We start from the raw sequence: 27,914 nt of genomic DNA on the forward strand, positions 1-27,914 counted from the left end.
AAATCAACATTACTTATTCTCTGCCACTTTATAGAGACGCCTCTGCACTGCTCAGTGCAGGTCTTTTCTGTCAGGTGGACAGCAGCGATGCCACCATGACAGTACATGTCCACTGCAGCCAATCACCTGGTTCAATAGTCCCATGCAGTCTACCTAAGCATCACCACCAAGCAAGTGATTATCAGCATCGGTCCTGTGCTGTAGGTGTGACATCACCTCTGCAGCTGTATTAGCAGCGGTGAAGCGGCAGGCGCGCTCCTTATTTTTAAGGGCGGCAATCCTTTGGGTTGCTTGAGCTGTCACCTTCAGAACGCCAGAACTTAGTCTTCCATCAATGTACAGTGGTGTGATAAAGTGTTTGCCCCCTCCGTGATTTCTTATTCTTTTGCATGTTTCTCACATTTAAATATTTCAGATCACAAAACAAATTTAAATATCAGACAAAGATAACACAAGTAAATACAAAATGCAGTTTTTAAATAAAGGTCTTTATTATTAAGGGAAAAAGAAATCCAAACCTACAGGGCCCTGTGTGAAAAAGTGATTGCCCCCTAAACCTAATAACTGGTTGGGCCACCCTTACAAGCAACAACTGTAATCAAGCATTTGAAATAACTGGCAATGAGTCTTTTACAACGCTCTGGAGGAAGTTGGGCCCAGTCATCTTTGCAAAATTATTGTAATTCATCCACATTGCAGGGTTTCAGAGTATGAACTGCCTTTTTATGGTCATGCCACAGCATCTCAAATCGGATTAAGGTCAGGACTTTGACTAGGCCACTCCAAAGTCTTGATTTTGTTTTTCTTAAGCCATTCAGAGGTGGACTTGCTGGTGTGTTTTGGATCATTGTCCTGCTGCATAACCCTCAGCGCTTCAGCTTGAGGTCATGAACAGATGGCCGGACATTCTAGATGTAATGGGACATACACCATCCAAAATGTTAAACTTTTGTCTCGTCAGTCCACAGAGTATTCTCCCAAAAGTCTTGGCGGTCATCGAGATGTTTTCTGGCAAAATTAAGACGAGCCTTTAATGTTTTTTTTTTTTGCTCAGCAGTGGTTTTCATCTTGGAACTGCCGCTTTTGCCCAGTCTCTTTCTTATGGTGGAGTCATGAACACGGACCTTAACCCCTTTACCACCGAGGGGGGTTTGCACGTTAATGACCAGGACAATTTTTACAATTCTGACCACTGTCACTTTATGAGACAATAACTCTGGAAAGCTTCAACGGATCCCACTAATTCGGAGACCGTTTTCTCGTGACATATTGTACTTCATGATAGTGGTAAAATTTCTTTGATACGAGTTTCACACCACTGTAGATATACGAGTGCTTGCTTTTGCAGTACAACAATCTTAAGCAAACCCAATTTTGAATACATATGTATTAATTCATTTTTGGGGAGTTGATGAAAAACCAATTTAGTTTTAGATTTTTTTACTTTTCTTTCTTCACCAATGGTTTAAGTAAAGTGATAACTTTATTATACAATCTGTTATTATTGTGTTTTGTTTTAACACTTCTGCAATAAAATAAAAAAGGTGTTTTTTTTATTTTTTTTATTTATTTTCACCCTTTTTACTTTTCAGCAATTTTTTTTCATTCCAATAAGATTTTACAATGATCTGCTCACATCTGGTTTGTCCAATGCTGTGGTATCTCAGTATCTCTAACTATTATTGCCTGTAAGCAATTAATTGGCTAGCAATCTGTTAGGATGTGCCTAAGGCCTCATTCAGACGTCAGTTTATATCACGCATGCAATTCATGTCTGTGATTTTCACAGCCCTTTAGACTTGTATGGATGAGTTTCACCCGTGCACTTGATGAAAAAAAATGTTACCAAAAAAATTGGAAAGGTCTCCGTGATTTATTTGCAGATACATGGTAAGCAAAAAACCAAGAACATTTAAACAACTCCATAGAGTATAATACATGTACTATGTTCTATCCGTGAAAACTATGAATAGAAGATGTACCATATTTTTCGAGCTATAAGACGCACCTAGGTTTTAGGAGGAACATAGAAAAAAAATTGAAGGGGGGGGGGGGGGGTAATTCTGCTGCTGACACTGTTATAAGGGTAATGTCCCACAATTCTATATGAATATCCCCCATCCTGGTATGCATGCCCCCCCCCCAGCATCCCCCATCGTGGCATGCATGGGCCCCCCCAGCATCCCCCATCCTGGTACGCATGGGCCCCCACAGTATCCCCCATCCTGGTACGCATGGGCCCCCCTGCATACCCCATCCTGGTACGCATGGGCCCCCCCTGCATACCCCATCCTGGTACGCATGGGCCCCCCCTGCATACCCCATCCTGGTACGCATGGGCCCCCCCTGCATACCCCATCCTGGTACGCATGGGCTCCATCCATATCCTGGTAACCATGGCCCTCCATCACACTACACACAAAAAAAAAATTATACTCCCCTTCCCTTTGCTCCAGTGCTGCGCCCTGTTCTGCTGCCAGCAGCTGATCTCAATGTGTAAGCTGCGCATGACGTCACTGCCATGTGCCCTCACACGGGACTATGGGGGTGAGGAGCAGGGAATATTCATTTTCCTCCAAAATTTTGGAGGAAAAAAGTGTGTCTTATAGTCTGAAAAATATGGTAAGTGAAAAATGAAGTTGTTAATAAAGGCCTAAGGCTGGGATTACATGGGCATATTTTACGGTCCAGACACGGACTACAATGCATGGACTGACTGTGGGTCAGGCACATATGAGGTTATAAAGTTTGCGTTAGAAGACCGGTGGTCATCTTGAGCATGACTGTCTGTATAGGAACTGGGTAGAGGGATCTGCAGCACCACATGGTAAAACATGCCACCAAACGCATATGGTGGGTCACAGTTTTCAGCCTTCTGTCACAAAGTCTATGCAGCCAAAAGTTTGAGGAAGAAGGCAAAAGGTTAAAGCTGAGCTACTTCTACACTGCCAAGTAGCTTCAGGGATTAACCAGAATTGTGCCACCTCTGACTTCAGATCTTGCATCAATCTCAGCATTTTTCCTGTGCCATTACAAATTATACCACCGCATCATGACAGCTGACTCATCGACCAGTCTGGGCATTAATGTTTTTTAAAACTTTTTTTTTTTTTGTTAATGTGTACAGTAGTGCCAAAAATATCACCGGTTCTGACTGCTGTACATTGCCAAGTATGCTCTGCTACAGATAGTCAGCTATAAAGCAGATAAAATATTGCAACACAAAACCTTTGCTGTTAGTTTGTAGATTTTTCATACCCTATTTTACGCATTATTAATCAAGAAATTTCCTTAAGGTTCTTGTAGAAACACGCACAGCATCTACAGTGAATAATTACAGCTACGTAGCAGGAATTCCTTAAAGCCAAATATTGGCAGCTATTCACTACATGACATATGATGCCGGACTATCACAAGCAAAAGCATTACAGGGGATCCCCCTTCCACCTTTTTTTCTTACTCTAAAGGCTTGGTCTGCGCGAAATCAAGGGAATTAGCATTACTTCACTCCTTTTACATTGCCCTACGTTTTTTAACATGTCTGTAGTGTGATGCTGCAACTACAGCATGCAGACCGCTGCAACCAATCACTGGATTCAGTGGTCTCATGCAGTGTGCATGACCGAGCTGAGGGATTTGCTGCAGCGTTCACACGATGTACTCGTGATGTCAGCACTGTGCGGCAGACACAGTGGGTAAGGAATGCTGATTTTTTTATTTTTACAGAGACCAAGCCATTAGAGTGAAAAAGATTTAAAGGGGTATTCCCATCTCCGAGATCCTATTCCAATACGTAGTAGGTGTAATAATAATATTAGCAAATACCTAGACTTAGAAATGTAGTATAGTTCTTCTGATTCGCTATGTCGCTTACCCCATGTGCAGGGCATTGCAGTAGCTTATCCATGATTACGACGACTCATATAGTGACAGTTAGTTTGTTAGTGGTCGTAACCATGGATACCCAAGCTACTGCAATGCCCTGCACATAGCGAATCAGAAGAACTATACTACATTTCTAAGTGGAGGTATTTACTAATATTATTAAACCTACTATACTGCATATTGGGATATAAGTTGGAAATCTCCTTTAATGGTTTTGCTTACCTTATAATGTCGATATGAAACCGTCTAATATCAAACATCACGTAGTGATTAGCGGCCAAAAATGGATTGCTGGAATTCCAGCAATGTACCATACTTATAACTTTAGACCTCTTCACTTTAGCCCCCGAGGATCTTTCTGGAAGTATCTAGAAATATGTCAAGTACTAATTCTTACAATAAGGTGGAAAATTATTAAACTCACAGCAAACATTTGCACAATGTTGGAGTCATTTTGCTCAGAGGTGATGCTGATGTACACGGCACAAGTCCGCTGAGCCCAGTGTTTCGCTGCGGCTTTCTTGCATCACTACTGCAGCCATGACAAAAACCGAGAGGCAGCGCTGGAGCGGAAGGGGATAGGCAACTCTGATTTTAACTATTTTTGTACAGATTAATCCTTGAGAGTAAAAAAAAAAAATAAAGCTAGAAAAGTTCTTTACACTTAAAAGAAAATCTGTCAAGTCCAGAAATGCTATTTACCTGCAGATATAGTTAAAACACAAAATTTGAGCTTGCTATAAGTTGGTATACATGCAGCACATAAATGCATGTTTCACAATGGCCATAAATCAGAAAAACCTACAAGAAGCAAAATGATCAAAAACCCTGCTGTAAATAAATAAAAAGCAAGTGCATTTAAATAAAATAGGGTTCTTAGTAACACTGTTTTTGATCATAAATAGTAGATAAGCCATCCCACCGCGACAATTTGAACCCATTAGGGATAGTCCTACACTGTCTAATATTAAAAACCTTACCATGTGTCAAAGTCGACCTCTGTGTGATTAAGGCCAGACAAAAGGATAGGGTCCCGAACTGCACTTGCTTTTTATTTTTTGTTCATTTTGATTCTTGTAGGTTTTTCTGACTCATGGCCATTGTGAAACATGCATTCATGTGCTGCATGTATACCAACTTAAACCAAGCTCAAATTTTGTGTTTTTTCTTTGGATTTTTGCTAACCTGGGTGTGGCCTCCCTTCCTAGAGCCGGATAATACATTTAAAAAGCTTCCCTTGGCTGGTGTTTACAGTTCTGGACCCGATCCTTTGTCTGCCCTTATTCACACAGAGGTCAACTTTGACACATGGTAAGGTTTTTAATATTAGACAGTGTAGGACTATCCCAAACGGGTTCACCTTGTCACGGTGGGACAAGGTGACAAAAACAGTGTTACTAAGAACCTTATTTTATTTAAATGCACTTATTTTATTTATTTACAGCAGGGTTTTTGTTCATTTTGCTTCTTGTAGGTTTTTCTGTTTTTTTCTGGAGATATAGTTGTAATATCCACTGTACCTGCAGATTACAAGTCTACACACCCCTGTTAAAATAACAGGTTTTGGTCACGAAAAAAATCATGCCAAGAAGAATCATTTCAAAACTTGTTCCACCTTTAATGTCACCTATAATCCATACAAATCCATTGAGAAATAAAATTAAATATTTTTGGGTGTAAAAAGAGAAAAATAAAGACCCAAAATAACATAGTTGCGTAAAAATGAACACCCTTAAAATCAATTGTTGAAGTTCCCTTTGAATTTATGAAAAATTCAGTCTTTTTGGGTAGGAATTTATCAGCATATCACACATCTAGAATTGGCAATCTTTGCCCATTGTTCCTTGCAGTAGCGCTCCAACTCTGTCAGATTGCGAGGACATCTACTGTGTACAGAGCCCTCTTCAGGTAACCCCACAGATTTTAAATTGGATTTAGGTGTGGGCTTTCACTGGGCCATTCAAAAAACCCTAATGTTTAGGCAAGAAATTCTTCTGTTGATTTGGAGGTATGCTTAGGGTTGTTGTCATGCTGAAAGGTGAAACTACTCTTCATCTTCATCTTTTTTAGCAGAGTCTTGAAGGCTTTGATGCAAAATTAACTGATATTTGTAACTGTTCATAATTCCCTCCAACTTTACTAAAGCCCCAGGTCCAGCTGCCAAACCACAGCCCCCATGCTTCACTGTGGGTATGGTGTTTTTTTTAGTGATGCACAGTGTTGGCTTTATTCCAAATATACTTTTTTTTTTTGATTAAGGTAAAAATGTTCAAACTTGGCCTCATCAGATCATACCACTTTTTGCCACATGCTTTTGGCAGACTTTATTTAGGTATTGACAAAACATAGCAGGACTTTATCCGAAGATTGTTGTCACATGCAGTATACAACTAGTACTTGCCAGTAAATCCTGTAGCTCCTTTAATCTTGCTCTAGATTTCTTGGCAGCACAGGACCAATTTTCTTCTAGTCTTTTCATCAATTTTTGAGGGGCTTCCAGTTCTAGGTATTGTCACTGTTGTGCCAAATTTAATCCACTTCTTGATAACAGTCTTCACAGTGTTGCATGGTACATCTATTGCCTTGGAAATTTTGTCATACCCTTCTCCTGACTGACTGATTTCAACAATGAGATCCCTTTGCTGTGTTGCAAGATGTTTACGGACCATGGATTTGCTATAAAATGCAACTAAGAAAAGGTCAGGAAAATCCTACTAGAACTGCTAAACTTTATATGAGGTTAGTCAGAATCATGTTAAATGATGGCAGCTGTGTACTGACTACTACTTAACATGAGTTTAGTGATTGGATTATTCTGAACACAACCACATTAATTTATAAGAGGACATTCACAGTTATGCAACCACAATTATTTTAGCTTTACTTTTATTTCCCCCTTAACATGATTTAATTTTGTTTCTCAATGGATTTGTCCAGATTACGGGTGACAGAGGAGGAAAAAGTTCTAAAATTATTCTTCTTGGTATGGTTTCTTTAAATGAGAAATAACTGGCGATTTAACAGGGGTGTGTAGACTTTTCAGAAATAAGCTGTAACTCTAATCATGCTAATTAGTGAAAAATAAATAACAATTACCTGACATTGCCGGCGCAGGACAATACAGGGGTGAGCCAATACATTTTCTGTAAAGAGACTTGAACAAAGAACAATATATGATTATTTAATAAGCTGACCAAACTATTAGGTATATAGCACAAAAAATGTTCATAACTAAACACAGCCTTAAAGGCAAAAGGAGGTGAAGAGTAAAAATAAAGGGCTATCCCATTAATATTACATTACTAATTATTACATTATTAATATATTACTGAGATAATGACTTTTGTGTCTTCATTGGCTGTAAGCCATAATCATCAACATTAACAGAAATAAACACTTGAAATAGATCACTCTGTTTGTAATGACTCTATATAATATGTGAGTTTCACTTTTTGTATTGAAGAACTGAAATAAATTAACTTTTTGATGATATTCTAATTTAGTGAGATGCACCTGTATGTCCTTACAAAGTCTAATATTATCCAATCAGTGCTGACATGATCAGGCAGTATAGGGTTAAACCGCATTGACAAGAATGGCAAAACCCAGTTGTCAATTAATTCAAACATACTCAGGAAAAATAATCAAGAGAACAAAACAGAGTTATAAGAATAGAAGAATTAGAATTATAGTACTATAGGGAATAGGAGTATGTACTAAAGTCTAAATGTCAGGAAAGGCGACATTCTATTAAAAGGTTGGGATCAAAGGGAGCCTGCAGATATAGGATTAATCTACAGGTTAATAGTGTTATGAACATGCCCATCCACAGTACTGAAAGTGCAGCATCTGGGAGGAAATTAACTATTTCTCTTGGGAGCCGCCGGCTTTCAGTCATGTAGGAGTACCGGCACGTCTTCAGTCCTTACTCACCATACTGTGTGCGGTAGCAGTCAGCCATGTCTCAGATCTTTGACTGACAGCCGTCTCTGCAGTGATGCACTGCAAAGTTGGCTATCAGTCAGTGCCGGGTCGTTGATTACAGCCGCCCACTGTGTACTAAGCGGTGACAGAAGCCGCATTAACATGCCTGCATTACCGAAAGCTGGCGGCTCTCAGGAGACAAAGTTCATTGTCTCCCAGGTGCTGCACTTTCAGTACAGTGGGTAGGCACCTTCATAACACTATTAACCTGCAGATTAACAGCGTTAATGGACATGAGAGGTTCCCTTTTAGTACAAATACATTTACATCTATCTATATTTATACCATGCGCACATTAGGGTCATTCCAGTCTACAAAAGTCATCACTATCCAAATAGGTTATAGTTGTTTTAATTAGCGTGCAACCCTCTACTTTAATCCACACTGATCACACATTAAGGCCCTGAAGTCACTAGAGTCGGAGTCAAATGGCAAGACAGGTTGGGACTTGCCCAGTCATTCAAACTCCCACAACTAATGATTGGAGTGGCAAGGCACATGTCCGAGGGGGCCGCACCATCTGACTCCTCTGAGCTGCGGTCTTGTGAGCAAGGGGGAATGTGAGACACACGTTTTCCATTCTGGAGCAGCAGGGCCCACAATAATCTATCATTCGTCACCTGGAGTACACAGGAATAGCCCTTTAAAACTATTACACATTACATGAAAGGTCCCAAACGGGTATACCTTGCAAGTCCAATGCCAAATCCAGCAAACCGGCTGAGCTGTTCTGAAAGAAGAACAAGAACATGAGAAATACAGCGACAACTGGATCATTGATAAAAGTTTCCTTTTTAACTACAGAACAAGCCATCTGCAAAAATAGAAGTGTATAATCTTAATCATAGCGGGGTTATAGCACGTGGCATTCAGGTGTTAGGACGCCACCGATGTCCATAAGGACCGTTCTCTGGGTATTCATTTTTAATAGTTGATGTATGCTTAGATGTCATTTCAGGTATAGCAAGTTATCACCTAGTCACAAGATCAATAAGGACTACAAGACCAGTGGGGGTCTGATAGCAGAAGCCCCCTCTGATCACCAGAACGCATGGGTGCGGCCACTCCATTTAACCTTCCTGAGACTGCTGGAGATAGATGAGTACTGCAGTCCTGTCAATAGACAATCACTTGTTATCACCAGAATACCCCATTTAAAGGGAAAGTGTGAGGTTCCCTACCTGCCCTAAACCAGCACCATAACGTTATCAAAACTGCAATAAGTATATATAATCTTATAGTGGTGGTTTGGGGCAGTTCGTGATAACGGGCTTACTAACAACAGTGGTAGTTACAGAAACCCTACAATATAAAAGATTTCAAAATGTGACTATTGCCACAATAAAAAAAAAATCTGATTTCAGCACACAGTCAAATAACATTGTGATTGATGAGTGCAGGTGGTCACAAATCCTACACGGTGTTTTTACAGCAGTCAGGCACACTGATATCATATTATTGAGAAAGGACTGACAGCAGTCTAAAACCTTTCTTACCTAGCCACATTCAACTCTGAGATGGACGCGAGCCACAACCAGCCAACCCCACTCTCCAGAATAGTGACAATCAGGATACATTACCGGTGTGATGACTGTCAAAGTTTCACCATAAAACACACACAGACTGAATGCCCCCCTCCCTGGCAGTGTACCTACATCCAAGGGTTCCCATTTTACCCCTTTTTGGTATACCTGTACCAGGCACTGTTCCATCCAGCTTCAAGCACCCTCAGATTAACAGTATCTTCCCATTTCTACCCTGCCAGCATGTGCACATCCATATTTGCCCTTCTGTACAGGGCTGCTTTTAAAAGTCACCATCTGGAGACCTTCTCTTCATGGTTGCTAGACCTGGTGCTAATGCACCAAGCTGGCAGTCACGAGTTTCACATCGTGGTCCATAGGTCAGGACCCCTGGTCTATAACATGAGGAGTGATTAGTCCTGGTTGATGATTTAGTACATGCTTGCCATATCATTCACCTTCAGCAGTCATACCACTTCATGAAATTTGATAGTTACCTGCAATGTTCCGGCACAATAAGAAAACAGAAAAAGTGGTAGGTTAGAAACAAAGTGCCAGCGCCATTTCTTCTCAATAGTAAAGTATGGAAAAATCCGCTCTGCCAATCTTGTCCATTAAAATTAGGAATGAGCAATACAAAGTAATATTTCCCAACATTTTGGGGCTGCTTAAAGCTATGTTCACATTGGAGTTTTTTTTCCCCAGAAGATCTTCTCCAAAATGCTCCTCAAAAACACTTGAAAAACTCTCCCAATTCATTTCTTTAGGAAATCTGCATTTCTGTTCATATGTGATTTTTGAGCTTTAGTTTTCCTGAAGATGTTATGAAAAACTGGTGGAAAAAAGTGCAGATCACTTATTTGTAGCAGATTCTGATGGAAATTTCTCCAAACTAAAGGTTGCAAAGAAACGATTCAGGTTTGGAAACCCTGAAGCAGTTAAAAGAAGAGACAGGATCCTTCTTCGGGTGGCTTCTGCTTCTCTAAAGACGCTTTTACAATGCGTCTTTTTCCCGTGGTCACTTTTAAAAGTAGAAGACACTTCAGGATTCGCTCCATTTCTCTGGAGTTTTGTAAGCCTGAAGTGTCTTTTTTAGCATTCTTTTGGTCATTTCCTGAGCATTTTTTCGAGCCAGCTTTTTTATTGTGTATGTTGAGTTTTTGGGGTGTCTGTATTGTAGTTTCCCAGACTTTTTTTTTTTTTAAATTTCCATTAAACAATGAAGAAGACATTAGCAATTTTTTTAAAGCAAAAATGCCAACAAAAAAAACTCAAAAAGATGCTCGGGCTTCTTTTTAGCTTTCCCACTGACGTTTGTTGTAAAGAATTGACTGTCTTCCTAGTGGGAAAAAGCCAGTGGAATACACGTTAGATCTTTTAAACACTTGGCTTCTTATGAAAACCTCAAAAGCCAGAACATATACTGTAAACAGCTAATTGCTTTTACATACAAATGGTAGATCCATTCTTTTGAGTGTATTTGGAGAAACTTTTTCGCTCCAAAAAAGCCAACGCAGGAAAAAGACTCAGTGTGAACATATCCTACTACTTGACTCTCACAAGCAGTTTGTATAAAAAAAATGCATGTGTGTATTCATACTAAGGGTATTATTTTTGTGGATTTTTTGGATAAAAAATCCAAAGTTAAAAAAGCAATTCTAAAAACTTTAGTTGCATTCTGTTCATGGTTTTTGCTTATGGGACACTCTGCTTCAATCGATGCAGAAATCAAAGGTAGAAAAAAAAACAGCACCGTGTGCTCTGAACTTATTTTCTTACTGGTATGTTTTTTCCATGTGATTTTTTCTTTGTAGAAAAAGCAGCAACATGTCAATTCTTGAAGCACTATAAATGTAACTACTGAGTAGAGATAAGTGAACTGATTCGCAGGTCTATGGTCTAGTGGCCACGACAATATTCCATGGCCGTGGGGCAGGAGACCTGCAAGCCACCTTCTGCTTGGCAGCATCTCCGGTTCCTCGTCCGATTAGTAGACATCATGAGTGCGCCACGTGGCAATCATGACCTTGCAGTGAGCTTACAAGTCAGAAGTGTCACTGAGGATTCAAGCATGCAGGAGACTGATTGCAGGTTTCTCCCCTCATCAAGAAGCCATAAACTAGTGATGTGGCCAATGGACCACAAAAAAAAAAAAAAAAAAAATCCAAAAAGCGATACAAATAATTTATTAATCTATCATTACTGGAGAACCCCTTTAAAGGGGTTGTCCACTACTCAGACAAGCCCTTCTCAATCACTAGTTTCCCCATGTAAAATAGTAACAGTTTACACTCGCTTCCAATGCCGGCGCCATTCCAGCAATGTCGGTGCCTGCTGTCCAGGGGCTCGCGTTACAGTGTTACATAATGAGAGCCCTGCAGTCAGAGACTCTTTTCTTCTCACTTTCTTTGGTTGGAACGGACATCCAGAAGAAAAGTGCAACAGTACGTTCACTTCAGAGGAGATTGACCCCCAGAAGAAGCGCCAAGGAGAACAGGTGCCGACATCACTGGAGGACCAGAGAGACGTATAGATGCTATTATTTTATGTGGGGGGATATGATGATTGAGAAGGGGTTGTCCAAGTAGTAGACATTCATTTCTTGGAGCCATCAGCTCAGCCTCTTGGCACCTGGGTTATTGACCAAGCCTTTCATTGTTGCCCTACGCTTCCTCCATAAGTAGCCCCTGAGTGATGATTGTTGGTCAGACATCCTTACATAACAGTCATACCATTTTACTGTGAGTCAACTGTCCAGCTCATTTCCATAGAAAACTATAGTTTACTGCTACACAGATCTACAATTATGCAAATACCCTCATTTATTTCTACGTACTACATAAAATAATGAATCAGTCAGCAGCCTCTGATGCAAAGTGAATGCAAAAAAATGCTAAATTCAAGGAAAACCTGTACATGTTATTTCCACCGGTGATTCTCAGGCTGTGTTCCCACCTACATTGGGAGCTCAGACAAAGATTCTGCGTGGACAAAAGAGAGCAGCATATGCCGTTATTTTGTCTGGTGAAATGACAAAATTCATAATGCTCAATTGGGTCCATCGTCGCTGATGTCAGGGAGACAGTACTTCTGTTACTTCCGTTGTTCTGTTTCTATGATGGTGCAGAACAATGGAAATAACCAATGCAGATATGAAATAAAAGCCTTAAACGCCCACTGGTCGTTGGCACCACGTGTCTCCACTGGATGCCATAAAACAGAAGATAGGGGAACAACCTGCAGGTGTGAGTCCCAGTTCTGGTGACAAAACCATGCGAGGTCCACATGAGTTAATAGTGCTTCTCCATAGACGCCAGCACTTTACCTTTACTTTTTGGGAATGAGCTATAGCCCAAATCCCATTTTGGAGGAACCCTTGTTTAGCGCCCACTACTTTACCTATCCAGAGGCATTTACAACATGTCCGCATATTATGGCTGCAAGGTTTTACTGGAGAATACATGAAAGGCCCGTTCAATACCTATAAAAAAAAAAGTTTATTACATCCGACGCTCTCACTTATAAAAAAACACTATGGACTTCTCTCCACTCACCTGACCTTTGCCTACAGCAACACAATGTCTTATCAATAGTAGTATGATTACCTACTGAACCCTCTACAGTGTAGAAATTAACAGCAGAGGTTACAAAAACTAAAGATAAGGAATCATGTGAATCTTTGAAGAAAACTCTCCCTTTGAAGTCACACAAGTAGTTTATTAGACAGGAATGGAGATTTCTTCAAACACCATTCAGGTGAAGGGGACAAATGCAGAAATCTGTAATCATCTATGTATACTGTTGGCCTCAAAGAGGACCTGTCACCATGTCGGAGGTGGACAGTTTTTGCGTTTTTTTTTCCTTCTCGCTTCTCCCACAAGTGGTTTTTTTTTTTTTCATTTATTTATTTTTTTAATCCACCATATAGTTCCAGAGATATGGCCTTTTTATTTAGGGCTATTTTTATGGTCTTTACGAGGGTGCATGTCTTCAGGCTGCTCTGCATAATTACTGTGAGACACATCCCTTTGAAAGACCTAAAAAATAAAAATAAAAAAAAGGAGAAGCCTATATCTCTGGAATCATATACAAAATAGAAAAAAAAATTTGCAGCATGGGCTAGTCTAGTCTCCGATCTACAGACCAGACTCGTGCATGAAACAGCAGGTATCGTCTACACAACTATACACAACTATAGTCTGCAGGAGTCACTCCTTTGTGAAGTTCAGTGGCCTTCTGAACTTAAGGGAATCTGTCAGCAGGATTACGCCTCCTACGTCATCAAATGATCATGTAGGTCATAGGAAGCTGAATAAAAAGTTATCTTGACATCTGTGGTCCAATGTCTTATTCCAGAGAAACCCATGTTTTTCTTAATATGTAAATGAGCTGTTAAGATCTATGGGCCGGACATATATCTCCCAGAGAATATACTTATTTTAGATGAAAAGAGGGGAGATACTACCAGTGTGAGACAAGTAGATCAGATTGTCAGTAATTACGTCTCACACTGGTAACTCCCCATTCATTCATTTCTAAAAATCTCTGAAGTCAAGTTCTTAGGGAGATCTTTGTCCGGCCTAGAGATCTTAACAGCTCATTTGCATATTTGAAAAACATGGCTTTCTCTGGAATAAGACATTGGTTGGCAGATATCAAGGTATAGTTTCATTCAGCTTCCTATGACCTACATGCCCATATAGACGGCTTAGGAGGGTTGATCCTACTGTGCATCCCTTCATGCCACCAACACAGCTCTAACCTGTCAATCCAGGGCCTCCATAAGGCCTCTAAATGTGTCATGCTGCTATCACCTATTTCAAACATAGGAGATGGCTTCAACATCAGTGGGGTATCCAACCACTAGGACCCCCACTGATCTAAGAATTATTACCTGTACTTTGAATAGGAAATAAAGGGGTATTCTAGTAAGAGGTTCAAGGGAACCTGACAGCAAATACATTGTGCCCAATCCGTGGGCAGCATGTATCAGACATTGGCTGTTTGACTGTAGCCACGTATGTTCGACACTGAAAAGCAGCGGCGTTTCAGAAAAAAAAAAAAATTAAATCCACGAGGCAACGAGCCACATGGGAGACTAGTCATACAGGTGGGGCCCCAGCAGCTCCTCACCCACTACCAACGACTGTCAGATCTCTCCCTGCGGTTTATAAGGAGAGATCCGAGAGTGACTAAAGGTATTCAAAGGCGTTTCCCCACATTCAGTCCTCAGGGGCATACCGCTCCCTGCTGCCAGGCTTCTTGATTGGTGTGGAGTTAGAAGGGCAACGTGCTACTAAACAATATTTCAGGATTGTGGCCTGGCTGAGAAACCAGACCGAACTGCGCACTCTCTGAATCTGCAAACAGAGGCAGCTGTGAGGAAGAAAAGCAGGGACACAAACTCACCAGATCGAGCAAACTATATAATACACAAAAGCCTCTTGCCTAGGACAACAGTCGCCTCTGAAGTAGCGGTGACAGCAACAAGCCGTACACTACAGAATTCAAAGTCCGTCTGTTTTTTACAATTTAGAGGATTTTCAATAAAAGAGGCAGCCGAGTCACTTGTTTTTATAAACTATTTGCAATGTTATCCCTTGAATAAGAGGATACGACCTCTTTAAAGAACCTGTCAGCTGATAAGACCGCCCACAGATTGTATCGGGCACAGGCTGTACGACACCAGCCAGATACGTTTGACTCTGAAGCACTGCGGCTGGACACTAGTTGGACAGGCAGGTCCCCAGCGGCTTTTCTCCGCCCGCTGCCCTGGATTGACCAGCCTCTGCCTATGTGTGCGGTTACTATGCTTTCTTTCTCAAATGCTGCAGTGTTTGAGCGTCAAACACATCTGGCTGAGTTCATACGGATCATCGTGGACAGAACAACGGAGATCAGCTGTCAGGGTCACCTCAAGCAATATGTTGCGGTGTGAACCTTTGTCTTAAAGCCAACAATAATGATCACAGCGCGAGCAGGGGACAATGATGAGGACAGCGTTCAGCACACGGCGCTGAGGAACAACGCTAACTGTACCGCTGATTCCCATGCGCCGGTACGTCCCACATTGATAACACTCGGATGTCATCAGTGTGCACGTGTGTGGGAAGTTTTGCGGCCCATGCTGTGGGTATAGAACAGACATGTCAACATGTGGAGCACACGGACACACGGTCCATGGAAACACTGACATGTGCGCAGACCCATAGATTTGAACGGGTCTATGTGTGTCAGTGTCTCCGGTACATGTGGAAACGGACACCACACATACTGGAGATACTGACGTGTGAAAGAGCCCTAATGTGGGGTAAATCTGACAGACACTGACGGGTACAGTTGTCTGAAAGTGTGTGGGAGCCCCGGACAATTGATTATTAGGGGGAAACTTGATCGAGTGTGTCTGATCCCGGACTGCCTATCATATTGTCTCCCAGAGAGATGTCACCAGACAGTTCTGAAGACTGCTCCTTCATAGAGAACACAGGAGAGGCGGCTGAGCTATCGCTCGGCTGACAGTCGTCTAATGCGTATGGCGGCCTAAGGAAGGACATGTTCACACGATCAGTATTTGGTCAGTATTTTACCTCAGTATTTGTAAGCCAAAACCAGGAGTGGGTGATAAATCCAGAAGTGGTGACGTGTTTCTATTAGACTTTTCCTCTGATTGTTCCACTCCTGATTTTGTCTTACAAATACTGATGTAAAAAATACTGACCAAATACTGAACGTGGCCTAACAGTTACAGCACATTTCATGGTTCATGGCATTGGACAGAACAGGCTAGCTCAACGTCACACGTGTATCATGGGCTTCAGGGGCCCAAAACCCTGTTCCAAGTACCCACAAGATTTGCTATTTTGAAGATGCTCTGATCCAAAAGTCTAATTATCACAACTTAGCCCTTGTCAAAGTCCCTCCAAGGACAAGTTCCCACCGTGACTTCTTGGTGCATTTTTGATGTTCCAGATTGAAGTTTGCATCTAGCTAATTCAAGGTTACTAGAGTTTTTTACTTTTACTGGGGTTGTCGTCTCTTTTTGGCATTTCAGGTCTTAAATAAAGTAGCTTCTTGTTACCTAGCCTTGATAAAACTTTATTGATAAACTTGTGTGTGGATGACATGCATTTTTATTGCAATTCCACTGTGAACACACAAAAAAACCCCAGATGTGTCGAGCATAAAGAAGAAAGGCGGCGGCACTCATCGATCCACTAAAAATATTTCAGTCCTTTATTCCATATTTCGGGACGTGGACAAGGTGTGCAGGACAGGGGGGAGAAGGAACAAACAGGACGACGGCCGTTTCACCCTCTACGGGTCCAGGCGCTTGTTCAGCGCGAAACAGCCGTCGTCCTGTTTGTTCCCTCTCCCCCTGTCCTGCACACCTTGTCCACGTCCCGAAATATAGAATAAAGCACTGAAATATTTTTAGTGGATCAATGAGTGCCACCTTCTTTCTGCTCGATAATGAATGACTTTTAGCAGAGAACCCAAGTGTTCCTGAGGGTGCTTTCACATTGCGTTGTGTCCCCGTCAGGGCATAAGTCCTAAATTCCCTGTAAAATGAGGTCTGGAAGTATGCTGCGACCGAAAAAAGTGCACGGCAGAGCTCACGTTCGCTCTGCCGTCACCATTTCAATCTATGGCCCCCGTCGCAGCATACGTCCAGACCCTGTTTTGCGGGGAATTTAGGACTTATGCCCCGACGGGGACACAGAACGCAATATCAAAGTCACACTGCAGGTCAGTTTTCACAGGGCGAGTGTGAGATTCCCATCAATCCCATACACACTGCTGGCTCCGCTCACAAGGTGGAGAAAATGTCTACTGTGGCATTCGTTACACATACACAATGAATCTAAAGACCGGGTGAGCAGGTTACTTGTGGATTACATTGCGAATTTTACCCTATTCCACTTATCAGACACTAAAGAGGGTGAAAAAATCGCAATGAAAATGCACATAAGGCCTCGCTCACACCGCCGCATGCATTGGACAAGTGCAATCAGATTTTTTTTATCGGATAGAATGCGGACCAATGTTACTCAGTGGGGCAGAGCTGATGGATCATGCTGCGATTTCAATCTGAAATTGGATGCCACTCACCCTTTCAAGTCTATGGGTCCGAGGAAAACATCCGACCGCACTCGGATGACATCTGAGTGCTGTCCGACTTCCATGGACTAACAGAATGGAAAAGTTTTGTCCTTCATCTTCTCCTCACCTGTGATACGGTTCTATCATCCAAGGGGATCAGATCACACTATGCCGACACTCGGATCAGAGTCTCAGTTGAGCGTCATTAGCATAACCGACCCAATTCTCTCGGATGAGGAAGTCTACGGCCGTCTGACTGCAGCCGGACATCCCTCCATGTTTTCATTTTTGTGCTGATTTTTTTTAAGCAGGTGACTGGGGTTTTGAAAGACCAGTTTACTTGTACTGTAAATTGCTGCAGAATCCGCACCATAAATCCAGTGTGAACATGGCCTAATATGATGCATTTTTGGTGCACAAGACTATGCAGCAGAAAAAAAAACACCAAATGTCCATGGTAGGAACAGAGCCCTCCTGCTGCTGCCCAGATCTCTGCTTGGACATTTGGGCTATATTCTCCTCTCTCGTTGGTGCTCGCATGTAACGACTGGAAGCTGGGTGACAATGGGATGTATCGGGGCCACCAATGACCAGGAGACAGGGCCAGACATGGAAGAGAGGGGGGGCAGGTGGCACTGCACACATCCTGGCACACAGGGAAGAGAGGGGGGGCAGGTGGCACTGCACACATCCTGGCACACAGGGAAGAGAGGGGGGGCAGGTGGCACTGCACACATCCTGGCACACAGGGAAGAGAGGGGGGGCAGGTGGCACTGCACACATCCTGGCACACAGGGAAGAGAGGGGGGGCAGGTGGCACTGCACACAGGGAAGAGAGGGGGGGCAGGTGGCACTGCACACATCCTGGCACACAGGGAAGAGAGGGGGGGCAGGTGGCACTGCGCACATCCTGGCACACAGGGAAGAGAGGGGGGGCAGGTGGCACTGCACACATCCTGGCACACAGGGAAGAGAGGGGGGGCAGGTGGCACTGCACACATCCTGGCACACAGGGAAGAGAGGGGGGGCAGGTGGCACTGCACACATCCTGGCACACAGGGAAGAGAGGGGGGGCAGGTGGCACTGCACACATCCTGGCACACAGGGAAGAGAGGGGGGGCAGGTGGCACTGCACACATCCTGGCACACAGGGGCGCAGGTGGCACTGCACACATCCTGGCAGCAGTCACATGGCAGCACTGGGCGGGTGGAGCCCCGGCCACAGACGGTACACTGCAGAGATCCCCCTCCCCGGTGATGGAGCAGCGCCCCCGGCCGGCACACAGCGCTCACCCCCGCCGCCGCTCTCCTCCCCCAGGCCGGGGGGCGCCTGGTTCCCATCGCCTCCATACTGCGGGGTCTTCTCTCCCCAGTGCAGGTTACGGCTGCCCGGGATGTCGGGCGGGGTGGTCACCCAGTGTTGTGACAGGTCCCCGGAAGAGTTGAATGACCTTGTCGGGAAGCTGTGCTGGTACGGAGGGGGCGCCTCCTCTCCACGGGCCCAGGCAGAGCCCCTATATCCCAGGCCATCGAAACCCTCGGGCCGACGGGGCTGCATGATACCTCTGATATTACAAATGCGACCCGGGTCACAGGACGGAATGACGTCACGCAGACAGGTGCCCAGCCTCCCCTGAACTGTGCAGGAAGAGGGCGGCCCGAGGACGCGATGACGTCATGAGGGAGCGAGGCATGCCGGGACTTGTAGTAAACTCCTCCGCCAATAGTCTCTGCGGATGACTAGCGCTTACAGAAAAGTAGGCGAGTGCCACCCACACGTGGGGGTGTGTACGGGACGCTAGCCGGTGATTGGGTGAGCCGTAAAGGGGCGGGGGTTGTTAGACAGAGGCTGTACATGCGTCCATAGCAACGAGGGAAAGCGGCGTGAGAGGCGGCTGCTCAGCGCGGAGTGAGTATCTGAGTTACATCATCGTTCTGTAGGCTAGTGATGCAATGTCTGTCCTCAGCCGGTATCCAGTGTACACCGGCATCCTGCGTAGGTGCCAGCACAGCGCGCTGCCGGCCGCACAGGGCTTTCCTCTGAACTGAAGGCACCTATGAGGTCACACGTCGTCCGTGAGCCGGTAGTATCTGTACTATTGAGTGCAGTGCTGATGTCACCCTGTGACTTCTGCAATTAGCTGCTTAGGCTGTGTGCCCACGTAGCGTTTTTCAAGCGTATATGCTGCGGAATTTCCGCAGCGTAAACGCTTGAAAAACACATGTATATCCGCACCCCATGGTCCCCAATGGCATTCCGCAATGTCAATGCCCATGCTGTGGATTTTTCCGCAGCGTATATGCTGCGGTCAAAAATCCGCAGCATGTTCATTAATTTTGCGGAAGCGCAGCGGAATCAATGTGCGGATGGTACCCAAGTCTGGATGGGAGGAGACTCTCATCCAGACCTGGGTACCAAAGAACCTGTAAAAAAAAGAATAAAATAAAGTTTATACTTATCTTCTGATGTTTTCCCTCCGTCGCGCTGTTGTCTGAAGGACCTGCCACGTCACTGAGTCATGTGACCCACCACATGACTCAATGACGTCACCGCAGGTCCTGCACACAACAGCGTGAGCCGCTCAAGACTCCGGACGGGGCAGAGAATGCATCGGAAGGTGAGTATAAAGTTTATTTTTTTATTTTTTACCATTCTGAAGTTGTCAAGCACTTTTCCAAGTGATGCTTGGAGAAGTGCTTGATAACCCGCATGCGGAAATGCATGCAAAGATGCCTCACAAACGCTTCTACCTGGCGGGAAAACCGCATGTAATATCCGCATGCGATTTTCCCGCCAGGGAGAAGCGTAAAAAATATGCTTCAGGTCCGCAACGTGGGCACATAGCCTTTCTGCAGGTCATCCCCACCCCCTACTCTGTGCTTGAAGGCCAGGGCCCCCTCACAGCACAGCCCCCCTCACCGCATGGCCGGGGGCAGACTCCAGCCTCTGTATGTCATACACCTGCTGAGACTTGTAGTGCACATACAGCGGCCCCTCTCATGCAGGATGCACTCATTTCCTAGCTTTCATTAATGATCTCTAATAACATTTATTTATTTTACTCACTTATACAGCGCCATTAATTCCACAGCGCTTTCCAGACATTATCGGCACTGTCCCCATTGGGGCTCACAATCTACATTTCCTATCAGTATGTCTCAGAATCCTAGAGTTGGAGGGGACCTCCAGGGTCATCATGTCCACCCCTCTGCTCAATGCAGGATTCACTAGATCATCTCAGACAGATGTCTGTCCAGCCTCTGTTTGAAGACTTCCATTGAAGGAGAACTCACCACCTCTCGTGGAAGTCTGTTCCACTCATTGATCACACTCACTGTCAAAAGGTTTTTTCTAATATCTAATCTGTGTCTCCTCCCTTTCAGTTTCAGCCCATTGCTTCTCGTGTTTCCATGTGCAAATGAGAATAAAGCTGATCCCTCTACACTGTGACATCCCTTTAGATATTTGTAGACAGCTATTAACTCTCCTCTCAGTCTACTGTTTTGCAAGCTAAACATTCCCTGATCCTGTAACCGTTCCTCATAGGACATGGTTTGCAGACCAGTCACCATTCTGGTCGCTCTTCTCTGAACTTGCTCCAGTTTCTCTATGTCTTTTTTAAAATGTGGTGCCCAAAACTGGACACAGTATTCCAGATGAGGTCTGACCAAAGAGGAGTAGAGGGGGATAATTACCATGATCTTCCTCTATGCTTCTCTTAATACATCCCAGAACCGGACACAGTATTCCAGATGAGGTCTGACCACATTCCACATCTTGAAATATTTCGTTACAGTAGTTTACAATTTGTTATCTATCGAAATGTAAAACCTCGCACTTATTATCAACGTATTATCTCAATTCCATTTCCAAAAGATGGTAGTTGGAGTTCCCTTGACCAATTGTGCCTTGCCAGAGGCATAGCTAGTGGTTCGGCTCAGGTGGTGAAGCATCTGAGCCTAACCAAGTAACCCTGATTACAACTATGGTGGCACCCCCTATTTGTGCGTATAGGGGAACCGCAGCAGATGACTGCACTGTCACTGAAAATGAATCTCCAAAGACGAGCACTGATATTACCACCATATGATGATCACATATAGTGGGAGATATCAGTCCTGCAGAACTTATAGGAGATTACAGTAGTTATAGATAGTAACTTACAGCTGCTGTTCTTTTTTCATGGAGTCATTCACATTTTCCATCTGGCCCAGACGGACATGACAACTTCTTCCATCTACGACTCATCTGCAGAGATTACAACAAAGACACATTTGACTTCTCACATTTCCAGCACTGTCCCCATCTATTCCCAACCTGCACAACCTCCCCATCCTACTGTCACGCCAATACAGAGCCCCTGCTGCATATATGTCCCCATTACTGCACCTGCTGTTTGGCACAATAACAGCTCTCCTCTTAGTGCACCACATAATACTGCCACCACTGTGCCCCTTACAAAGTATAATGCTTATTTTATGCCCTCTAGATGGTAAAATTACCCCCTAATAAATCTTAATGCACTGTGCAAGTGCCCTAGAAAATAGTGCCCACATTTTCCCCCTAGAAAGTAATAATGCCCATTGTATGCACCTTTGATGATCACAATACCCTGAGTGCACCTAAAACAATAATGCTTCTTAAGAGCCCACTTACTATTTATTAATGTTCCATAAATCCCCCCACGTACAATAATAATATCCTGTGAATCCCCCCCATGTACAGTATTAATGTCCACCAAGACTCACCATGTACAGCTCCCCTATGCAAAGTGTAATGCCCCCACAGTTTTCCTATACACAGTTTGATGCCCTCACAGCTCCCTTATACACAGTGTGATGCACCCCTATACGCAGAGTGATTCCTCCACAGCTCCCCTATGTAAAGTATAATGCCTCCACAGTTCTCCTATACACAGTATAATGCCACTCAGCTCCCTTATACACAGTGCGATGCACCCCTATACACAGTGTGATGTCCCCACAGCTATTATACTGTATGCTTAGTATACTATGCCTACAGCTCCCCTATACACAGTGTGATGCCCCCACATCTCCCCTGTTATGCCGCACAGCTCATGTATGCAAAGTATAATGCCCTCACAGCTCTCTTATACACAGTATTATGGGCCTACAGCTCTCCTATACACAGTATCCACAGATCCCCTATGCAAACTATAATGCCACCAAAGCTCCCTTATACACAGTATCATGGGCCCACAACTCCTCTATACAAAGTGTGATTCCCCCACAGTTCTTCTACACACAGTATGATGGACCATAGCTCCCTTATACACAGTATGATGGACCCACAACTCCTCTATACACAGAGTGATGGGCCGATACCTTCCCCATAAACAGTATGATGGGTCCACATCTCCTCTATATACAGTACGATGGGCCTCCACACTGCATGATGGCCCCCACACTGCATAATGGCCCCCACAGTAGTTCTCACACTGGATGATGGCCCTCACAGTAGTCATAAACTGTATAATGGCCCCTACACTGTATAATGCCCCCGCAGTTCCCCTACAAGTATTAAAATAAGAAAAAATATATACTCATCTAACCATGAGTCCTGGTGAGTCCGCTGACAGACAGCGGCAAGGTGTAAGCATAGCAACGTATTGCGCATGGGCATGCACAGGAAGTCAGAGTCCTGATTCGCTAGCATCATCATGTTGCTCTCTCCCCACCCAGGATTCACAATGTGCATCACTCTGCCGTTCTGTAGGACGCAGGCCTAAAGTGACCTGTAGCCTACATAACACAGAGCGGTGGTGCAGGGAGAATATGCCTATATGCTCTACCACAGAGCTTAAAGAAGTTGTCCACTACTTGGACAACTCCTTGTCATACTCCACGCTTGGCTCCGATAAAATAAAAAAGCTTATATTCATCTCCCGTGCTAACTCCGTTCCCGTGGTGTCAGCACTCGCTCTCCCCTGCTGGTGTTGTGGCACGTGACGCCGGCGCCCAATCAGCGCTAGAGTCACTATCTTCGCCTCCTGTCAAATTGAGCATGAAGAGGAAGTGAGAGATCAGCTGCAGCCCGGACTTCCTCTTCAAGTTTGATTTGTCTGAAGGTGGGGACAGTGATGCCAGTGCTGATTGGGCACCGGGCTTACGTGTCATAACCGCACAAGGGCCCGGGACCACGAATGCCGACACCGCGGGATCGGCGGCGGCACAGGAGGGGAGTATAAGCTTTTTTATTTTATAGGGGCCAAACATTTCAATCAAGAAGGGGTTGTCCAAGTACTGGACAACCCCTTTAACTGTATTGTATCTGTGCACACCGATTCGGTGAAGTGGATGGCCGCTCCTTGTGGGCCGATATGAAGCCATCATCATGTCACCATTGCAGCCAATCAGTAACTTCAGTAGGCATGCTCTAAACGGAGAGCTGAACACAACACACGTTCCTGGCTTTTCCATTTATTTCTATGTGACCTCCAAAAATGAATTGCAAACTTCTTCTTTACTGTTAATAGCTGCGGCCGCACGGTTTTGCTGAAACCTTGCGACCATTAACGATAAATCAGCAAATTGCAATTAATTTTTAATAATGCGGAGGAGAGACAGTTCAGGAGCCAGTTGCTTCACTTTTAGGAGCCAGTTGCTTCACAGCCGCACCTTGCCCAGACACACACCAACCACTTTGTGGTACCCCAGCCTTGTAGTAAGGCCACAGCCCCACTATCATTATTTCATCAGTATTCGGTCAGTATTTTTTCCAGGAGTGGGAGCCAAAACCAGGAGTGGGTAATAAATGCAGAATTGGTGACTTGTTTCTATTATACCTTTTCTCTGATTGTTCCTCACCTGGTTTTGGCTCCCACTCCTGAGAAAAAATACTGACCGGACACTGACCAAATACTGATAGTGGGACCGTGGCCTTATTGTGATCCTCTCTAACTGATGGGAATCAGCTACAACATAAAACAGTTCCAGTCCATAAACCTTAACGACTAAGAAAAATGCCTGAAAAGTCATAAAATGTTATTTCCATATGTAATAGGTTTACTACAACGAGAGATGCAGTGAAAGTGACATTAGCACTGCAATAAAAAATGACTCTCCGTGATGTCACCCAGGCGCAGCGCTGACAGCGGCAGATGAGTCAGCAGTGCGGCCTGACTGGCATTTAGTTTAGGATGACCCCTCTTATTCACTGTCTTCATTTTCACAAGAAATCAAATAGCACTTTTCTGATGCAATGAGTTTACTTTTTACCTTTTTTATAATTCTAATAATTGGTGGGTGTCGAAGAAGTCACACCCGCAACAAATCTAGTATTTATTACCTATCCAGCGAATAAATACTTTTGACCAGAGTATCTCTTTAATGAAAATCAAACATTCTAAAAAAAATCGCGTTATGATATTTTAAAGTTCATCATAAGTGTAAATTCAGTGAAAATCAAATCGGTAGATTTTTTTTTCTATCTGCAACTTGCAATCTAAAATGTACCACAAGATGGCAGCAAAATACAGTTGCTAAGAAAACTAGGAGAAAGGCGTCTGCTCAAACCAGTCATACACTGAGTGCACAGTTGTTAGACAATTTGTATTATTGATGATTAATTTTATTATTGAACAACTACAGCGCTGTCAGATAACCCAAAAGTTTAATAACCCTGAAACCTGAATATTTAAGAAAGTAAAAGTCAGCTTTTGTCTTTCTTTGGAGCATATCTATGTGTGCAGAATTATTGGGCAACTATTAGTGTGCAGAATTATTATACAGTTAAATGAAAAACATAAATGTTCCTGTCTTAATTATTTATTTTCATCTGTTAAAGTGAGAATAATAACCAAAGAACTCAAAATGCACAAAATACATTTCTGATATTTAAATCTCTTACTATATAAAGAGCTTAATGTTGAGGTGAGTCCAAGATAAACATCAGCTGATGTTGGAGCGATGACTCTGTTGTAGATGACGACGATGAAAGGGAACATTTTCCTATTGAATTTTTAAATAGTTTATCCCCATCAGGCATGCCAAGTCATTGCCTTAGACTTAAGGTGGTCAGCATTATTATGTTGTTGAGAAACTTGAATACAAAACGAGGTCTCTGCAATGGTACACGATTAGTTGTAACATCATTGAATAGAAATGTTCTTGAGGCAGAGATTTTAACAGGATCAGCTGAAGGTGATAAGGCATACAGAGAGATTTCCACGCGATATACCCTGGGCAATTCACTTTTTGAATTGGTAAAACGTCTCTGTAATCTTCTAAATTTTATTTTGTTTTCCGTAATGCCATTTACTAATTTATTAATTATGACAACTTTGTTGTTTATCGTGTAAAAAGTCTGAAGGTAAATAGACATGGGTAATTTGAGTTAGTTTTTATTATCTAGAGCACTCTTTTCTAGCTTCTGAAACTTATTTGTTTTGGATCTCGGGCTGCTAGTATATATACCGTATTTTTTGGACTATAAGACGCACTTTTTTCCTCCAAAATTTTGGAGGAAAGTGGGGGGTGCATCTTATAGTCCGAACTGTGCCCCCTACTATATACCTGTGGTGGGGGTGTGGGGGGAGCGTCAGCAGTGGATGAGCGGGGCACAGGAGGCAGCAGCCGCCTGCTGCAGCCTATGCTCTGCCCGCTACTAAAGAAAATGAATATTCACTGCTCCCCACGCCCATGGGCGTGGAGAGCAATTAATATTCATTTTCCTTATAAGCACACACATTGTGGCCGCAGCGCGGCTCCTGATGCGGCCGGCGGTCTGTTTGCCCGCTATTAAAGACCATGAATATTCACTACAATCCACTCCCATGGGTTGTAGTGAATATTCATGGTCTTTAATAGCGGGCACACAGACCGCCGGCCGCAGCAGGAGCCGTGCTTCGGCTACAATGTGCGCGCTATTAAGGAGAGTGAATTGTCACTGCTCCCCACGCACACAGTCTCAGCGTGGGGAGCAGTGACTATTCCGGCACAACATTTCACACTGTGAGGGCACATGGCAGTAACGCGCTGCTCACACAGTGAGAGTGTCGGCAGCAGAGGGGGACGCAGCGCTGGAGGAGAGAGGAGGGGAGTATAATTGTTTATTTTTATGTGTGCAGCGTGATGAGAATCAGTGGGTGCCATGCATGCCAGGATGGGGATCAGGGGTGCCATGCATACCAGCATGAGGATCATGGGTGCCATGCATACCAGGATGAGGGATAAGGGGTGCCATGCATACCAGGATGAGGGAGGGCATGCATACCAGGATGAGGGAGGGCATGCATACCAGGATGAGGGGTGCCTAGCATACCAGAATGGGGATCAAGGGGTGCCATGCATACCAGGAAGGATGAGGGGGGGCATACATACAAGGATGAGGGGTTCCATGCATACCAGGATGGGGATCATGGGGTGCCATGCATACCATGATGGGGATCAAGGGGTGTCATGCATACCAGGATGGGGGATTGGGGTGCCATGCATACCAGGATGGGAGATTGGATGCCATGCATATCAGGATGGGGATGAGGGGTGCCATGCATATCAGGATGGGGATGGAGGGGTGCCATGCATATCGGGATGGGGATCAAGAGGTGCCATGCATTACCAGGATGAGGGGGGCATGCATACCAGGATGAGGGGTGCCATGCATACCAAAATGGGGATCAAGGGGTGCCATGCATACCAGGATGGGGATCAAGGGGTGCCATGCATACTAGGATGGGGATCAAGGGGTGCCTTGCATACCAGGATGGGGATCAAGGGGTGCCATGCATACCAGGATGGGGATGAGGGGGTGCCATGCATACCAGGATGGGGATCAAGGGGTGCCATGCATACCAAAATGGGGATCATGGTGTGCCTTGCTTACCAAAATGGGGATCAAGGGGTGCCATGCATACCAGGATGGGGATCAAGGGGTGCCATGCATATCAGGATGGGAATGGGGGCCACATATACCAGGATGGGGGATATTAATAGAATTGGGGGACATTACCCCTACAACAGTGTCAGCAGCAGACCCCCTCCCCCTTATCAGGGCATCATGACCACATTTTTTGCGTACATTTTTTTTCTATTTTCGTGCTCTAAAACTTATGGTCCGGTGCCTCTTATAGTCCGACAAATACGGTATATATCAGTGACCAATATAGCACCCCTTTTTTTCAATAACAGTAATAACGCTTTCATCCATGGAGTCTGTCAGTTTCTTCATCTATTGACTATCAACTCTTTGAGTAGCACCAACCACATCCCTCCCAGACAGTTTTCACAGTAGGAGTGCACATGTCACAGAAGTTTGCTACATATAGAAAAACTGACCAGCACCTCCTAGCTAGTGTGTACAGGTGCCAGCAAAGACAACGGTTATAAGAAAAATATTTAGCTGCACTCTAGAATGGTACATTTAGAGAATTAGAAATACATTACTGCCATGAAAAATAGATA

At 44.0% G+C, this 27,914-nt stretch overlaps 2 protein-coding genes across 3 annotated transcripts in view; one reads left to right on the plus strand and one right to left on the minus strand.

The window, feature by feature from the left end:
- Window positions 1-19,185, minus strand: part of SLC25A46 (solute carrier family 25 member 46) — a 35,739-nt gene extending 16,554 nt beyond the window's left edge. Inside the window, exons 1-3 of the mRNA XM_073677453.1 lie at window positions 18,786-19,185; window positions 8,557-8,599; window positions 6,982-7,039 (exon numbers count right to left, since the gene is read on the minus strand). Coding sequence (XP_073533554.1) covers window positions 6,982-7,039; window positions 8,557-8,599; window positions 18,786-19,050 — 366 coding nt within the window. The 5' untranslated portion in view covers window positions 19,051-19,185. The remainder of the gene's footprint in view (window positions 1-6,981; window positions 7,040-8,556; window positions 8,600-18,785) is intronic.
- Window positions 19,186-19,280: 95 nt separating this feature from the next.
- Window positions 19,281-27,914, plus strand: part of TMEM232 (transmembrane protein 232) — a 499,207-nt gene continuing 490,573 nt past the window's right edge. Inside the window, exon 1 of one of the 2 annotated variants that reach the window (XM_073677464.1) lies at window positions 19,281-19,401. The gene's annotated coding sequence lies outside the window, so the exon portion shown is untranslated. The remainder of the gene's footprint in view (window positions 19,402-27,914) is intronic. The other variant, XM_073677474.1, reaches the window with a different exon arrangement.

The sequence above is a fragment of the Phyllobates terribilis genome, unplaced genomic scaffold (genome assembly GCF_046119375.1).
Source record: "Phyllobates terribilis strain yellow unplaced genomic scaffold, ASM4611937v1 Scaffold_1__5_contigs__length_1240528914, whole genome shotgun sequence".
NCBI classification, from domain to species: domain Eukaryota; kingdom Metazoa; phylum Chordata; class Amphibia; order Anura; family Dendrobatidae; genus Phyllobates; species Phyllobates terribilis.